At 44.1% G+C, this 17,574-nt stretch overlaps 1 protein-coding gene across 1 annotated transcript in view; it reads left to right on the top strand.

Moving 5' to 3' along the window:
* Nucleotides 1–4,164: 4,164 nt before the first annotated feature.
* The window catches only part of APLP2 (amyloid beta (A4) precursor-like protein 2), a 22,727-nt gene continuing 9,317 nt past the window's right edge, over nt 4,165–17,574 (top strand). The window contains exons 1-10 of the mRNA XM_010085454.1: nt 4,165–4,335; nt 5,548–5,677; nt 8,168–8,280; nt 9,706–9,881; nt 10,428–10,639; nt 12,157–12,324; nt 14,333–14,448; nt 14,804–14,878; nt 16,075–16,233; nt 16,618–16,746. Of these exons, the coding sequence (XP_010083756.1) occupies nt 4,216–4,335; nt 5,548–5,677; nt 8,168–8,280; nt 9,706–9,881; nt 10,428–10,639; nt 12,157–12,324; nt 14,333–14,448; nt 14,804–14,878; nt 16,075–16,233; nt 16,618–16,746 (1,398 nt within the window). The 5' untranslated portion in view covers nt 4,165–4,215. The remainder of the gene's footprint in view (nt 4,336–5,547; nt 5,678–8,167; nt 8,281–9,705; nt 9,882–10,427; nt 10,640–12,156; nt 12,325–14,332; nt 14,449–14,803; nt 14,879–16,074; nt 16,234–16,617; nt 16,747–17,574) is intronic.

Here is a 17,574-nt window from a genome sequence, read left to right on the forward strand (position 1 = left end):
GAGGTTGGAGTTTCAGGTTTAAAGCAACTTAATTTTCTGTGGTTTTGTCCAGCCAGGTCTGCTTGCGTGTTGTGGCAGGCTCTCGATATTTCTCAAGTCTTGCAGCCCTTGTGCCCCCTTTGCAGGGCAGCATCTCTGATCGTGCTTGTGCGACAGGGAGTGCACGTGCCCAGCAGCTGACATGTTTGCACCAAATGCATGAGCTGGGAGACTGATTTTCCATAATGCATATTCCTAGATTTTCTTTAGAAGCACTAAGACTCATAGTCTGGCTAATCTTATCAGATGGGCAAGGTTACTGTAATGTTTGACCTCACAGAAAATTCAGAGTGTAATTAAATTTGATGTTTTGGGGATACCTTTGTGCTATAAAGGTAAGCTCTCAGGAACTCATTTCTTTGAAACAGAATGATAAACTCCATTCTTCCCTCCTAAGTCACCAGCAGCATTCCAGAAGGCTTTCCCGAATAGCATTCAACAGGGAGCTGGATAGACAGCGTGCTCAGAAAGCTCTGCTATGATGAGGTTTAACAGATCCTGGAAGTACAAGGCAAGGAAAATGGGTTTATTTTTCATGTTTATGCCTTTTTGAACCTGAACTGCGGTGTGTCGAAGGGGAGGCACACTAGAGAGTAGAAGCAGTGTTAAATTCACAAAAAATCCTCCCTAAAGAACATGATTGTGCTGTGACATGTGTTTATGGAATCATAAACTTCTTGGGTCCTGGAAAGCAAACTGGATTACAGAATTATACCAAAACGCAGAGCAGAATTTATCATGAAACATCTTGTAAATGCAAGTGCCAGTGAGGAAAGTAATGATTTATATAACAGTCTTTTCCCAAATAATGTTCATCTTACTCTCGTGTTACGGATATATGTTAATAGGATAATACCTAGAAAAATAATGTTTGCCGAGGACGTGCACAACTGGATGAACTCTCTTCCGTTGTGTGTATGTTGCTCCCCAGCACTAAAAGAGGCGGCTGCATCCATTTATGGCTGGGAAATTCCCAAAGAAAAATGTGCTGTCAGCTTGTTCATCCCTCTGCAATGTGGAATGGGTGAATTCTCTGAAGTACTGAAGAGCTTAACTGAGGACATGGCTTAATCCCAAGCTTCGTGTGGGTTTACATGTTCCCCAGCCTTCCTTTTGCAAAGCGATGCTTGAATGTAGGCTAGCTAACCTCAGGCATCGTCAGCCTGAGTGATCTGCTTTTATTTTTGGTACACCGAAAGCCATTGTGGGGAGCAACAGAAAATGTCTTTGTCTGTAAGACTCGTGTAGGTGACAAGAAAGTCACTACTGCAGTAGCAGTGTTGTATTGTGTCCTTACAGGTAGAAAGAGCTAAAAATGCTAAATTGAATAACGGATGTGTTTGGCGGCTGGAGAGGATTGTCAGTGAAAAATGGAAGCCCATCACTCAAGAATCTTTTATCTTGCAGGTCATGGGGTGAAAGATTCAACCTGTGTATATCAAAGTTCATTAGCTTACTCAACAGTGCAATTCAAGAAAAGATTTCTTCCATTTGATTAAAAGTGATGAAATCAAGCAAGTAATTAGTCTTGTTTGTTCAGCTGTGAATTGGGGCTTAGCACGTTCTGGTAGCTACGGCAACAGCGCTCCACTGATATGCAAACTATTTGAGCAGTCCACCGAGGAGGAATGATACCTTTGCCACAGTGCCGAGGTGTCAGGCCGGAGAGAGAGACGGCAAAAATAAACAGGAGCTCGCATCAGTATGTAAACAGGGGGTGGTCATGATTTCAGGAGGTTGGTATGTGTTTGAACAGGAGCTTTGCTCATGCAAGAGCTGGTATGAATGGATTACTGACGGATGGAGCCTGCACCTCTCCTGCTCATGCAGTTTCCTTATTTTGCTGCCCACTTGTTAAGTTTGCTTTGAAGAAAACAGATTTCAAGCATAGGCGGTGCTAATGATCTCCAAACTGTTCATAACACATACATTTTATTCTCTTTTGATGCATTGTATTCTTCCAAGGGTTAGTGCTTTCTGCATATTTGATCTTGCATTTCTTTTTGTTCTTTTTAGCGTTCAGCTTGAATCTTGGATGTAGTTGTTGTGTTGCCATAAAACAAAAACGTGTTGTGGATTGTTTCCTTGAACGTGTCAGGTCCTGTGCTCTCTGGAAAGTGGTTGTTGGTACCGAAGTTTTGTTTGTTTGGAAGGAGATCAGAAGGCCCTCTTACAAAGTTTGCATGTGCGTGCTTATAGAGTTATGAAGGATCGTTCCACATTTGCCTTGTTCTTCTGAAACGATCCAGCAGGGAGAGAGGCAGTGGAAGAGTCCAGGTTTTGCTGCGTGGTATCAGTTGGCACTGGTTAGAAGCACATGGTTGTTACATGGTTTGATTTCTGAAAGAACAAAGTTCTTGCACCCTGTTACCCACCCTGAGTGTGTTTGTGAGGAGTCCTCCTACACCTGGGGTGCGTGACTGTCTTCTCTCCATTAGAGCACCTACACTAAACTTGAAAGTATTGATGAATTTGGAAGTATTTTGTTACTGGGACGTCAGTGCTGGTGTCTGTTATGTGTGGTTCAGTATTTCATTACTCTGGGATCTGTGCTAAAACTTGCTCTTGTGAGCATCTGTTGGGTGAAAGGGTTGGAGTAAATAGAAACCACTTGTACAAGACTGTTTCTCTTAAGTGATGTGCTGTTGAATGGTTCTTAGAACTCAAGGTGTGTCGTTTTTCTGAAGTTAAGGCATGAATTTATGCTTTTGTGTCTCAAGTTGGTCTTATCCCCCAAGCACTAAACAGTCCTTGGCTCTCTGAGTGTTGAAATGTCTTATCTCCAGGAAGTGATTTTGTGTGTAAATGGGGAGGGGGAGAAATGAGCTAATTTTAATGGAGCTAATTTTTTTCTAATACCCAGCAACTAGGAGCTGCACACAGGGGTTGTCCAGTTTAATTCTTCTCTTGGCTCTTTTATTTGCTTTAACCATACACGCATTGATACAGATTGATGGGGATCTTGCAGACAGCAGGGAATGAACAGTGCCCACAGTAATGTATGCGTTTTTGAGTGCTTGGAAAGTTAAATGTGGAGGCAGGACTGGTGGCCTGGGGTAGTGCTGCCTGCCAGGAAAAAAGCAGCTTGAGGGCAGCGGTGCCCTGAAGGCTCTGTGTATTGCTGTTTCTAATCTGCCTTGTCTGAAGTAGTTGGAATGGATTTCATTCCCCTAAACACCTTAAAGAGCTTTCGATTTAGGAGTTCATCTGTGTTTTGCCTCATACCTCTCCTTTTATTTTTTTTTTCTATTTCTTTTACAGCAGCTAGTAGTTTTGTAGGGAGAGGATGTTCAGCTCCCAGCATCCACTCAGTCTTTTCAGAAAAACCCCAACTCTGCAATTTAATTTAATCCTCTTTTTCTTTCTTTGGTCAGCCAGCAAGATTTCAGAAAGGGAACCTGACCTTGTTTTCATTGATCGCTCTGCAGTTTGACCCGAATGTGGGTCTGGGTTGTCGGTTTTTTGTCTGCTGGTGCAGGGTGGGAAGTGCCCAGAATACGCATCAGAAACCAGGCGAGTGCACCGAATGAGAGACAGCAGGCTTGGAGGAGCTGGTTGCAGCAGCTATGTTGCTTCTGATTCAGCAGAAATCATCTTGTATGTTTGGGCAGGAACCTGAGGTGTTTCTGTCCTAAATATTTGAAGATTTTGGGAGAAACACATGGCTTCAAACTCTGAGCAGGCTTCATGCAGTGGGAAGTCGTTATTTTATTAGTAGTAGCAATACTCGCTTTGTGTGTAACCTCACAGAGCTGTTTCTGTCAAACGTTGGTGGTTTTAGTTATTTATCTTCAAAGATCGGTTTATGTTTTTCAGACAGCTGTCTTAGCATTTGTGGGCACAGCCTTTAAGTGTGAATTACTCTTGGTTTTGTTTTTGGTAAGCTGTTGTTGCAATAATAGAAACAGAATTTGGAAAAACAAACACTTTGCTGGTCAAAACTTGGTGTGGGCTCACCAGCTTTCAGGAGTATGGTTATGAAATAAGCAAGACTCCACCGATGTTCTGGATGAGGCAGGAGCTGTCTGAGAAGATGCCAGAGCCTTTCTGGTTCTTTGGGTTGTTCTACTTTCGATCAGAGAAAGCAATCAACATATTTTGTTTCTTTCTTTGTCTTCACAGGCACTCGCAGCCAATGCTGGGACAGGGTTTGCGGTGGCAGAGCCTCAAATTGCCATGTTCTGTGGGAAGCTAAATATGCATGTGAATATCCAGACTGGGAAATGGGAACCTGACACTTCCGGAACCAAGAGTTGCTTTGGAAGAAAGGAAGAGATTCTGCAGTACTGCCAGGAGGTGAGTTTTTCTGTGTGATCTTGAATCTTCACTGCTGCTGGGGGATTGGATTCCAATTTAGCCGGTCAGTAGCAAATTAACCCTACAGGAGACTAACTTGCATTTGACTAGCTCAGTTCCCTGAGCTGTCTTGCTGTGTTACTGCCCTGGAAGAGCAGGGAGGACACTGCAGGGAGATTTAGGAGCCACCTCTGATTTTGATCAGGCTATGCTGCCACAGAAGGTCCTCTGTCTGTAAGTCAGAGCGGTATCGGTGTTTGGCTTTGCAGGGGTTTCTCCAAATGTTCTACCTCTGAGCCAGTTAACCACATCTGCTCCATGTCTGTGCAAACTGGAACCTGACACCTATTCTATTGGGAATGTGGCTGTGCTGTTCTCCATGATGTGTTCAGATCTGCCAGAATATTAGAAAAATATTTTCATGAAAACGCTGATAGTATTTTACTCATGCTTCATTGTAAAAAACGTAATCTCCTTTCAGTGTGCTCCAGATACACCGTAGTGTGTTGGCCTTGACAAGTGTCTTTAATTGCTCCTCTGAGGTGACAGGCATTAAAATACCACTAGGGGTGTTTTTTTTAAAATGGGAAAGTGATAAAATGCACCATATCTGGACTGGAAAATATTTAAACCTGTTTTACAAGGCTGATATAACTGGGGCTACATTTGATTCATGTAGCGGAAGCCTAAATATAAGTCAGTGTCTGGACTTGAGAACTTGAGCAGGACATAGGGATCATATTCATACATCATAAACGGAGCAGGAAACCTGAGGAGGTAACTGCATAAGAGCTTGACAAATGACGAGAGAGTCTGAAGATGTTACTAAACCCTATGTGTTGGTGATTGCCCTCTTCCAGAGGGTATCATCCGGCACCAGACAGAATAGAACAGATAAATACTTCTGCTCTGCTACCATGCAAAGCCAAACACCTCAGCCGATGAAGGCTCTTGCCCCTGACCTGAGTTCCTCCAGCTACGAAGAAGCAATGACACATTCTGTTTCTCAAGCCCTGTGTGACAAACAGCTGGGGGCTTTTTTACGTCTTCAGCTGTTGTAAGCTTGATCCAGAAGAGAATGCGTGTCCATGTGCAAATCTGAACTTGTTCTTGTGTAGAAAATCGGCCTCGCTAGTTCTGGTTAGGAGCCACTCTGCACATTGTTTGTCCTTCCTGGAGAAAAAAAACCTATCTTTGTGTCTTGTTAAACAGATGTATCCAGACCTTCAGATTACAAATGTTGTGGAAGCCAATCAACCTGTCAGCATCGACAGCTGGTGCAAGAGAGGGAAGAAACAGTGCAAAGACCACACTCATATTGTCGTGCCCTACAAGTGCCTGGGTGAGTGCGTGGTGTGATGTGTTCGTGCATTCTTGTGGGAGGAGCAAAGAATTGCCTCCTGGCTTCTTACAGAGACAACAACTGAGTTTACACGGCTTCTCTCAGGTCAGGTTGCCACTTCCACGTCCAGCTTCCACTTAAAGGTTTTTATTTCCACAAGATGGAACTCTGCCTTTCTTGAACAGATCAACAGCTTGATAACAGCTGTGGTGGAATAATGGTGCCTGGCGTGAAAAAGAAATCCCTGTTCTCTCTGCAACTGCCATAAAAACCTGAAGGCTATTGTATCTGAGAATCACAAAGACATTGCGATTTAATGCTCTGATCCCATTTTTGTGAAGCCTTAATATTTTGTTGCCTTGGAGACTTAAATGCTCAGTGTGTTCAGGCTTCCTGCTTTGGTCTTGGCAAGAGATCTCCATTCTATTTCAATGACTATATTTAAACTTTGCTGTTTCGAAGAGGCCCTGCTCCTTGCAGCTGTATCCCACGTCCCCACTTTGAACTGTGAAAGAATATGAGATGAACTGTGATGGATTTCACGGTGCTTTCCAGAATCTATCCACCCACTTGAATCAGGGAACACATTTAGCTTGTTTACCTTGCGGCTTTTGACCCGTACGTTGTGCCTGACACTGTCCTGCACTGCATGAGTTCTTAGTAGTAAGCTTAGTCTCAGCTGGCTGAATCTCTTCCCAGTTATCCATTGGAAAAGACTCGTTTTGCAAGAAATCTTGTGCGATCTCGGAGAGTCTGGTTGCTGGGAGTGTTCAGTGGGAAGTAGTTTTCATATTTTATGTCTGTATCTCAGGATAGTCAGTAGTCCATGTGTGTGTAAAATACCTTCTCGTTGCCTTTAGCAGTCCGCACACTGCTTGTTGTAAATGGATGATGTGTTTCTCCGGGGTGCATATGACTTTTTGATTGTAGTCAAACTATGTTTTTTTATTCCCATTCCTTCTTGTGTCTTCCTTGCTACATTAATGCCCAGACTATCTTGAGGTAGGATCTTGCTATCATACCCTGTTTAACTTTCTCCTGCCTCCCCCCGCCAATGAAAGCTCTTTTGTATTTCAAAGGTGGAGAAGGGGGGAAGAGGAGAAGCCATTAGTGCTCTCACTGAACTGTAAATAAAGGTAACAGTGGGATGATGGGAGCAGGGCTGAGCCTGGTGAGGTGTGAAGAGACAAACTGCTGACAGTTCTGGCCAGGCTGTTAGGTGGCATGGAAACACCTCTTACGCCTGCTCTGATCTGGAAAGGGAAGGGCTCTTTCCTCTTTGACAGCGGTGTTCTCTGTTGTGTCTATTAATTCAAAATTTACCCAATTTAAAAGGGCTGATGAATGCTAGTTGATTGCATTATCTTGCAATTGTCATCAGACAATCTGTCCCTAAACTCTACTTGACTTGTGTATAGTGCATAGGAGAAGTGTCCATGAGCTTTTGGTATCTGTACTAAGGGACTGCAAAAAAAATTGTGCAAGATATTATAATTTATATTAAAATCATAATGTCGAAGGTTGTGTGGACAAATCCTTGTTTTAAAATTGCTGGATGTGCCGTATAAATCTGCAGGTAAGGAAGAAAAATCTCAACTCTGAGACAACTTAACGTTTTGGATTCCAGAGGTGGTGTTTATTAGGACTTCTGGACAAAGAACAGAAAGTTCTGATACTTGACGTGTTGGTACCAAACTGAGCTGTGGTTGAAATTTAGGCTAAATAGCTTTTTAAGTCCAACTAATACAGAGTCTGCAGAGCAGACTGATTATCTCTCTCCCTCCTTCCTCAAAAGCAAAAGTCTGGTGCCAAAATTTAGTCCCCCTGGTGAGGCTGTGGTTATCTAAATGTTGGAATGCAGGGTATGTGCTGACTCTGGTTCTACTCTGGTTTTGTGTTTTGGTTAGGACCCTGCGGGTCAGGGAATGTGCAGCAGTTGATCCTGAATCAAACCATCTGGAAACTGTTTAAAACAAAGCAAAACCAAACAAGACTTACCCAGAGGCCCAGATACTGACAGCATAGATAACACTTGTGGCACGTAAAAATTTCCAGGCTGTTACAGCACCAGACAGCATGGACTAGCTCTGGTATGATGCAGCTCGTTTAGAAGGGGGTGATTTAGTGGTTTGAAAGCTTCTGTATCAGATGCAATCTTTTCAAAGATTTGGGTGAAGTCTCTTCAGTCAATTCTGTCTGTTCCATCAGCTAGTGTTCATTAACAAGCATTGTAAACTTTGCCTTCAGTTCAGCCTTAGGATTTGCAGAATGTTTCAGTGGTCAGCCCCTACTCCTGTTTTTAGCTTGGAAACTCTGAGGCTCTGTTTTTCTGTGAATTTACATAGGTAGCTGCTGATCTGGCCTGTCCCTGTTAAGAATATACCAAACCTTTAAGGCACTTGCAACGAAGGGTGCTTTGGTGGGGCTCTGATATCTGCTTTGCTTTCTGTTGGGAGTTGGACATGACCTATGGACGTTTCTGTTTTTCAGTGGGTGAGTTTGTGAGCGATGTCCTGCTGGTTCCAGAGAAGTGCCGATTCTTCCACAAGGAGCGGATGGATGTGTGTGAAAGCCATCAGCACTGGCACACTGTGGCAAAAGAGGTAGCTGCTTGTCGTATTGGAGCATAACAGTGTTTGTTTCTGGGGTTTGTTATTCCCATGCTGCAGTCTATGGACTGAGGCAGAGATCAATGAAAAAAAAATAAATTTGTAAGTACTCAAGTAACCTAAAAAACCCATGTAACTGTCTGAGTTATTCTTCAGTCCTGAAAAGCTGTCCTAAGTAGCTTGCCCAAGATCATACTCTAGGATGGAGGTAGGAATTGAAATAAAGTCTCTAGGATATTACTTTAACCAGTGGCTCGTCATCCTTCTTTCCAGGGTAGAGAGCTCCACTGGTCATAGGTTTTTTCCTGGTTTTTTTGCACATTTTGCATAAATGTACCTGCTGCTGCTGGGAATTTGGTTGGGAGTGCTTGCCTGGGGACAATCCGAGTTTCACTGTGACTGATTAGTGGAGGTTTTACATAAGAGATGGATTATCTTCTCAGAATAAATCTAGCCCATGGGTTTTTTGTGTTTTGTTGGGGTTTTTTTTTAATCTGACTAGCAAAAATGTTAGAGATTCTCTGCACACCCTTTTCAACAGGGGGAAAGAAAAACAAGATCATGATGAAACATCCGAGTTCTCTATATTGTGGAAACAGCAATGTAATGGATTTTTAACATCCTGGGAGCAAAAACCTGTTTAAATAAAGCTGTGCTAGAGGAATCACCTTTTAATTGAGGACAAACTCGCTAATGTCTAGCAAATTTAAAAATCACTTGCTTTCAACGTAGCTAAAGAACTTTTCCAGAAATATTTGGCTCATTTTACATCTGTGATGTTACAAACAGAAGTACAGAAGGGTTCTGATGTACATAATAAAGTCCTTCTTGCTTCATACTTTTCTGGGGCACCAGAAAACCGTGTATTTCCTTAGCTCAAGAGAAGTGTGTAGACATAAAGTCTAATCACAGTTTGCATTTGGCTTTTTCTTGAATTATCTGATTGATTTTCATCTATGGCATGGTAAAATAATCTTGACATAAAGTCCATTTGAGCGATTATTCACTTACTCCAGTGTAAAGTTTAATAGGTAAAGTGTAATGAAATGGCCAGCCCAGAAAAGCAAACAGTTGTGTTTCTTTTAAGTACTCTCTCCCTTGAGTTGGCACAAAGCATCAAGTTATTTTTCCTGAACTTAGCCGGGCTGACAAGTGAGGGGCTGGGGAGCGTTTGCTATGTTAACACGAAGAAGTGCTGCAGGGCTCTGAGTCTGAGACTTTTCTGGGTATTTTGCTTAAGCGACAAGTTTCAAATTCATTTTCCTTCAGCATTCAAACGTGGGTCATGCGTTGCCGTTGTCTTTTTGCTGTAAAATTTAGACCATTGGTAGCATCCTTGGGATCTCTGATAGGCAAGCATTAGCTTTATCCAAAGCAAGAGCGTGATGCTGAACTGACATACACGGGCTTCTCTTCCAGGCCTGCCTGACAGAAGGGATGATCCTGCACAGTTACGGCATGCTGCTGCCCTGCGGAGTAGACCAGTTCCACGGAACAGAATATGTGTGCTGTCCTCAGACAAAGGTGGTGGATGAGGCTCTGTCCAAAGAGGAAGAGGATGAAGATGAGGATGAAGACTATGACGTTTATAAAAGGTAGGGTTCTCACTGGCGTAGATGTTAACAGTTCTGTATGTGAAGTTGCTGTTACCTGGTTCACGCAGCGACTCCCTTGTGGTGAGGATTGAGAGAATTTCTGTGCTTTGAATTTCCCAAAGCAGTGTCCTGAGCTTGAAAAACCCCTGCAGAAGGACAGAGGGCTTTGTGGTGCTCCTGTTTCTGGAGGAGCGAACCGGCCCCCCTCCCTTCATCCTTAGACAGTCAAAAAGAGTGATTGCCACAGTACGTACCTCCCCCAAATATGATAGACTTTCACTTACTGAAAAGAAACTGATGAGGAAATGCAAGGAAACCCCCCTAAGCCAGAGGCACGGAGAGGTCTGCCTGTACTAGCAGGTGTGTCTGTAACGAGGAAAGTCCTGTTGCGGCTGTTGATGGGCTGATCAGTAGTTGATACATTTATTTTCCCATCTCTAGCGTTTCTAGAACAGATGAAAAGAGAGTTGTTATTCTGGTACATCAAAAGCTGGCTGCAAAGGGATTCACTGGAACTTGACCTCCTAACTTACTGTGTTCCTTCAGTGAGTTCCCTACAGAGGCAGGTGTAGAAGACTTCACAGGAACGGCTGTGGAGGAAGATGAGGATGAAGAAGAGGAAGAGGAGGAGGATGTGGTGGAAGACCGTGATTACTATTACGATAGCTACAAAGTTGATGATTACAATGAAGAGACCCCCACAGAGCCCAGCAACGACAAGGCTGTTTCCGAAAAAGAAGTCAGCAGCGACATGAAATGTAAGACACGTTCTAGCCTACAGGCCTCTTGCTTCCTTGAGAGTGTTCTTGTTGGCTGTCACTGGTGATGGGTTTTTGATCAAGTCAATAAATGCCACTCGGAAGTTTTATTTGCCAGATAAGTTAGCAAACAGAGGAAAGCTGATGATGCTTATGTTTCGAGTGTTGAAATTAACTCTCTAGAGCATGGGCCATATGTTTCCAGATAAACAGCAGTTCTGCTGGCAGAAAGCCCAGTGTTTGGCACGTCAAACGAGCACCTTCATGAAGGTGCAGTGTTGAGTCGGAAAACCATATCTGCATAGGCTAATTCAGGAAAATCTTAGAGAGGCATTTGGGGTACACTCTGAATTTAAAATCCTAGTTGGGGGTCATCTTGGATTTGATGTTTTCTACCAGTTTACAAAAAGGAGGCTGAAAGCAGTGGGCCCTAGTCTGCGGAGGTGGCATGAAGGTGCCATCTGGCCATTTTAAGGTCGAGGAAGGTAACTTGGGGCTGCTTAAGTAGCCTTTGCATAAACCCTTGTCTTTCATGAAAGAAAGACAGCAAACACAGTTGGCTCAATTTTATTATATGAGTAATGTATACTCACTGCGGTAGTAAGATACACTGTACTTGCGGTAGCTTTTGTTAAGTGGTGGGTGCCATTGCAGCGGGCGTCTGCTTGTTGTGTGGTGCCTCAGTGTTAGACGATGTCCTGTACTTTACATGTGGAAGCGTCTGCAGAGGAAGGAGGAAGGGAGAGGGAATGAAATTCAATTAGCTACAGATTACTGAATCATTGCCAGCGGTTCTTGCATCTTTTTGGTAACATGCCAGCATGCTGCAGATAATTTCACTTGCTGAAGCAAGGCTTAGCTCATACATATACAGGACTGTTACAGATCTGCAGGTATTGAAACAGAATTGGGAAGTCTGTTTTGGGGGGTTCATAGTCTTTTTTTCCCCAAAGTACCGTGAGCAGTTTTTAAATTATAGACAGTATCTGTTCTTTTGCCTCAAAATAACCCAGCTGCTTATATTGCCTGCTTATTGTGAAGCAATCCATGTGCCTTGGCTACCTGGAATCTCAGTGTTTGGTGTATAGATGTTTCAAAACTTAAAAGCCTAGCGGCTGAGATTGCCATGGTGATTGTGTTCCTTTTGCTTAGCCTGCCTTTTCACTTGCTCTTATACCTCACCTTTAAGATGTGGAGTGTCTATCCAGGCAGACTGCAGCGGAACAGGACATTTTGAATGCTTTAAGCAGCCCTAATGGGTTTTCTTTCCATCATGTTGGTTTTATACAGTGGAGGTTCTACCAGTGGGACACCTGAGGCATAACGCTGTGGCTTCAGCAAAATAAATCCTTGCTGTTTCAGCCTCTAGCTCCTTTGGTCGGTGAAGTAGCGATGCTGAGGCCAGTGCTAGTGTGCCCCAGAAGAAGGTGTGAACTAGAGCTGCCACTGCTTTGTGTAAGTCGCTCGGCAAGGCCTGTGTTCCTCACTAGCTCATGTTTTAACCCGTCTCCACACAGCTGTCTGCTCCCAGGAGGCGATGACAGGGCCCTGCCGGGCTGTGATGCCTCGTTGGTACTTCGACCCTAACAAGAGAAAGTGCGTTCGCTTTATATATGGAGGCTGCGGAGGCAACAGGAACAATTTTGAGTCAGAGGAGTATTGTATGGCTGTTTGTAAAAAGATGAGTAAGTCCTGCCTCCCACTGGCCCTTTTGCAGCTCGCCACTGTCTGTCTGGCGTTTGGTGTCTCCTCCTCCTTGCCTAGGTCAAGAGAGGATCCGTGTGTAGCTCATCCTTTTGGTTCTGGTGTCTGCAGCAGTTCTGTCTGTCCTTTTGCAGCAGTCTCCTCTCGTCTCCGCTTCTCGAGGTCCTTAGGTTGAACTTTGCTGGTGAAAGGGCCTCTCAACGTATGCTGTCTGTGCTCACCATTGGCTTGTGGCTCTTGCTAAGGGCTTAGTTGTCCTCTTCCAGATCTATGGCAGGGACCAGGGGCTGTCTCTGACCTCTTGTGAAAACACATAGCTTGCCTGTTTGCATAACTGGCGTTTTTTCCTTTAAATATATGGAAGAAAGCACTTGCTTTCCCCCGGCGCGTCACTGTGCATATGTTTGGCCAGTGGATCCTGAAAAGCAGGCTGCTATTTGCCATTCTCCCAGTTGTAGGTGTTTTCTTGCTATTGTATTTTGGGAAGATGTCAGAGAAGTAGTACAGAATTCAGATTCCCACTTTCAGCATGGTTTGAAATATAAATCATGACTCAGTCCTTGCATTTTTGAGAGCTTGAGGTTTTTGGCACTGATTTCAACTGGCTTTTATGTCAGATGATAAAACTACCAAAAACATTTTAACCTCCTTATTAATCTTATTGTCGAACTCCAGCACTTCCACTTCAGCTACCATTAAAACCTTTTGAAAGGCTTTTTGTGTTATCTGGGGCTTGGCAGTCTGACTATACAGCCATAATCCTGTTTACAAAATGGGCTTCATGCAAGTGCTTTAGATTGGGCTGATCTAACTGAAGTGGTGAAATAAAAGATGCGGATGTCAGGAGCTTTTTGTACAAAACTTTGTCCTGTTAGAGAGGGATTTGAGGCTGGAAACAGAGTTCTCTGTGTCCAAGCCTGGTTCAGAAATGCCATGAGCAGGCCCAGAATACAGTGCTGGTCTGACGTTGGCCCTTGCACTCAGCAATTTGTTTCCCCTTCTTCACTCCTTGCCTAGTTAGAGTACAGGTTTGTGGATTCAGGTGCATGCTAAACTCCGAGGTGCATGTTTTTTTCTGAAGCGTGCTGTCTTTCAGTGATGTGTTGGAGGTTTTTTCCCACCAGAATTACTAAAATGATTGAAAGGCTGCCTTAACTTTCCCTTTCTGCCCTCCCTCTGCTAAAGGACAACACCAGAGTGCATGATATTTGCCGTAGATCCGTTCAGAAAGGGCGCTGGGATGTGTAATTTCTACAACTGTAGCACAGAAACTGTGGTCAGCATTTCCTGAACTGCAGTGTATAGAGTACAGAGCTCCTGGTGTGGATTTTGCAGGTGCATGAAATTGCCAGTTCTGAAATTTTATTTCTCCCCTTGTTGGATTTGAATGTCCTAAAGATACAAACTGTCCAGCTTATTGGACAAGCCAATTTGTCACACTGAGCCTCTTTCTGTTGCTGTCTTGTCTAATATCGTTACCTGTTAGTCCTGTGTGGTGCATCTGGTAGGGAAGGTAGGTTTGAAGTGTAAAATATTGGGCGGTGTTTTGTGCAGATTTATTGTCAGGCTCCCTAATCATATTAATGATGTCTGGAGCCAGCTTGTCAGCAAACAGCTAATGCACGAAATGTCATTTAAACTATCCAAAGCCAATGTGAAAGGGAAGAGAAAACAGGGTCTGTATTCTGCAATCCAAGGCATTCTGTTGCTGGAGCTTAATGCTTGTCTCAGAAATAATGGGAAGACCAAACAGGTGCTGGTTGCCGCAGCGCATTACTGTGTTCTTGGGATGATGTAGCTAACTGATGTCATGCAGTAATTTGGCAGCTTAAACAAACCAAAACGGCCTCTTGGTAGGTGGCGGTTCAGTAAACTCAGCCTGCCAGATTGTTGATTATGCAGGTGTGGAGGTTCCTCTCCCTACCTGCCCTTTGCAGCCCAGGATCACAGTTTTCCTAGCCTCCCCTTATCCTTACCCTCTCTTTGCAGTGCCAACGGATGATGTGGATGTCTATTTTGAAACCCCTGCTGATGATAACGAACATGCCCGCTTCCAGAAGGCGAAGGAGCAGCTGGAGGTCAGACACCACAACCGCATGGACCGGGTGAGCTTCACTTATTTGTGCTGCACTGCGTAGTTGCTGTGTGTGTTTTACTGGATAGATTGATGGTGAACTGGCTTCCTTTCCAGTTGCCAACCCTCTGTGTGTTTCTTGCAACATGACCACGCAGTGGCAGTTAGGTTTTCATTTCTGCAGTGTTGGGGGAGAGGAATCACTGGGGACACTTGGCTTGCTGCTCAAAGGGTTTAAGTGCTAGGTTCAAACCCCACAGCAGCTCTTTTGTGCCTTCAAAGCTTAGCTGGGCTGTACAAGGATCTGCCTGTGAAGGCGGATTAGCTCACAAAGATCAGATGTAAATTTGTGTCGTGTTGATGTGTTCTGTCCTTTTCTTGTCCAGGTGAAAAAGGAATGGGAGGAAGCAGAACACCAAGCCGTAAACCTCCCCAAGGCAGAAAGACAGACTCTCATTCAGGTAAGAGTTGAAGGACCTAAAGAGGAAAGTTGCTGGTGCTTGGCCTTCATCTTCTCAATAAACTAAATGAGAGATGCTAATATTCAAAGCCAAAAGATGACTGAGATGGAAGAACAGCTTTCCTGTTCTGTCAACAGCTGCCTTTTAGAAGAGATTTGATTCAATTGTGTGCTTTGTTCTGAAAGCTGGAGATGATCCGATACTGTGCCAGGTCCTTTCCCAAGCCCAGTAGGAGGAAGCTATGTCACCCCTCAAGCGTACCAACAGCAGAGCCAAATTGTAACTTCAGACCTTTGGCCTGTTTTGCACTAACCAGTGGCCTCACAGCCCAGTTGGGGTTGGCCCTGACTCTGGACACACATTTCCTGTTCGGGCAGACTTAGTGAAAACCACTTAGGCAGCAGATAAAGCTGGTTTGCTGCCAAAATGCCAGTCTTCTGCCTTATGAGGAGAGTTCAGTTAGACTGTGAAGTTAATCAGGGATATTCTCAGTATGGGATTGTTAGAGGCAGGCTCTTCTGGCAGTGACAGCTTTATGCAGTTCCCTTAAACAAAGATGCAACTACGTGACTGACTTGACTCCAGCTTTTAAGCCCACTGTGGATTTTATCCTGGAACCTAGTTTTCTCTCTACATTTTTTTAACGTAAGCCACTGTAAGTCCAAAAGTTTTCCATCATCTCTGTTGAAACATAACAATGCTTAATGGACTTTTCTGGCTCATTTGGAGATACAAGAATATCTAAGAGAATATGTAGAGATTTGATCTGAAGGCGTGCTGAGGAAAAATCCCCTATGTAAGCTTTGTAAACTCTTGCAAATTCAGATGAATGGCTCTAAGCTGAAGGGATCTGTCCTATTTCCAGATGGCAGGGTTGAGGAAAAGAGTTAACACTGTGTCATTCGTTCAGTACAGTCTGGATCTCCCAGCTTCAATGTGATCTCTGTCTGCAAGGGCATGTGCCCTTTTCAGACTTTAGAAATGGGTTGTGAGGGAAGTTTGGAAGGTAGATTGTCACTATTGAATTTGCAAAGATGAAATCTGCATCAACATCTGTCAGCGCCCTTCTCCGCTGCTGTAAATGCCTCGGACACGCAGTGTGCCGGGCTCCACTTGCTCTGAGGAGTTACGTGACAGACGGTAGGTGACCCTGACACATACGCCGCATTTCATACCAACTCCTTTCTTTATTCCAGCACTTCCAGGCGATGGTTAAATCTCTGGAGAAAGAGGCAGCAAGTGAGAAGCAGCAGCTTGTGGAAACTCACCTGGCTCGCGTTGAAGCCATGTTGAATGATCGCCGTCGGATCGCTCTGGAGAACTACCTGGCTGCCCTGCAGGCTGACCCGCCACGGGTGAGTTTCTTTGCAACCAGTTTTGATGAGAGGGTAACATTGGGTAGGGTGGAAGGTGGGAATGGTGCTGGCGCAGAAGCTGGGAATAGGTTCCCAGAAAAGCGTTTTCTATCGTGGCAGTTTGTGTTGAAGACATAGCAATGGGTCTCCGAATTCACTCAATTTACTTTCTGCCTGGTTAAAAAACCCTCGGCTTTGTTTAGTGTTCGTAAGGCGTAGTGTTCTGAGTCAGACTTACTTTAAAAAGAAAATATCTGAGAGGTTAGTGCAGGTGATTGATCTGTCCAGTAACTGAGCAGGCTTACATCTGAAGTGCTGTATTTCAGCTGTGAATTTTATTTGAATCAAATGGATCTGAACTCTTCCCCTCCTCACATCCTGCAGCCCCACCGCATCCTGCAAGCTCTGAAGCGCTATGTTCGTGCTGAGAACAAGGACCGTCTGCACACCATCCGCCATTACCAGCACGTCCTGGCAGTTGACCCAGAAAAGGCTGCACAGATGAAATCTCAGGTATAAGAATGTTTCTATCAAGGGAGGCATTGTTACCGGGCCCTGGCTGTCGGAGACTCTAGAAGCCATGTATCAGGTCCTCACGCTAATTTCCTGGGTACTATAGCAACTTCTCGTACTTGTGCAGAGATCTCCTGTTCTGCATGCATATTGCCTGTCACCAGATACGCTGTCTGCACGATTTTCCTTGGTACTTGACTCAGTGTTGAAAATTGGACCTCTGGTTTTAGCCATGAATTATTGTTGGTCACAGTGAAGAGTTCTAGGGGTTTAGAACTAGTTTGGTGTTAATTGTTGTGTTTCCTTTTGTCAAATACCCATGAAATTATTTGCTGGGGACTTCATCGTTCTTGAACAGGCCTCCTCACTTCTTTCAAGACCCCCCCTCTCTATGTGTTCTGTTTATTAGGCTCATTCTTTATGATGCCTGTGTTTTGAGTTTGTGGGAATTCTCTTGTGCCTCTGCAGAATTATTGCCTTATTTACAAAGCATAATACGTAACTCTTGCCAAGCACTTGATTGTCACTGTTAGCTCTATTAGAAAGGCTGTTTTGATGAGTTTATTGTGTGCTGTTGCAATATATTTCACTCCTGAACAGCCAAAAAGTCATTTTCCTTCTGCTGGGAGTGTATGTGAATATGCTGCTTCAAGTGGCTGTCAAGCCTGGCCATGGTACTTGTAAGAGTAGCTGCAGATATTCCACAAATCTTTTAATTCTGTCCTGGTACTTGTTTTCACAACCCACTTTTTAAGTGGTGAAAGACGTCCTGAAAAGCCCAAGATTCCAATTAAGAGTGGCCTGTTAACACTGATTCTTGTTAAGCTG

The sequence above is a fragment of the Pterocles gutturalis genome, unplaced genomic scaffold (genome assembly GCF_000699245.1).
Source record: "Pterocles gutturalis isolate BGI_N339 unplaced genomic scaffold, ASM69924v1 scaffold4600, whole genome shotgun sequence".
Taxonomy (NCBI): Eukaryota; Metazoa; Chordata; class Aves; order Pterocliformes; family Pteroclidae; genus Pterocles; species Pterocles gutturalis.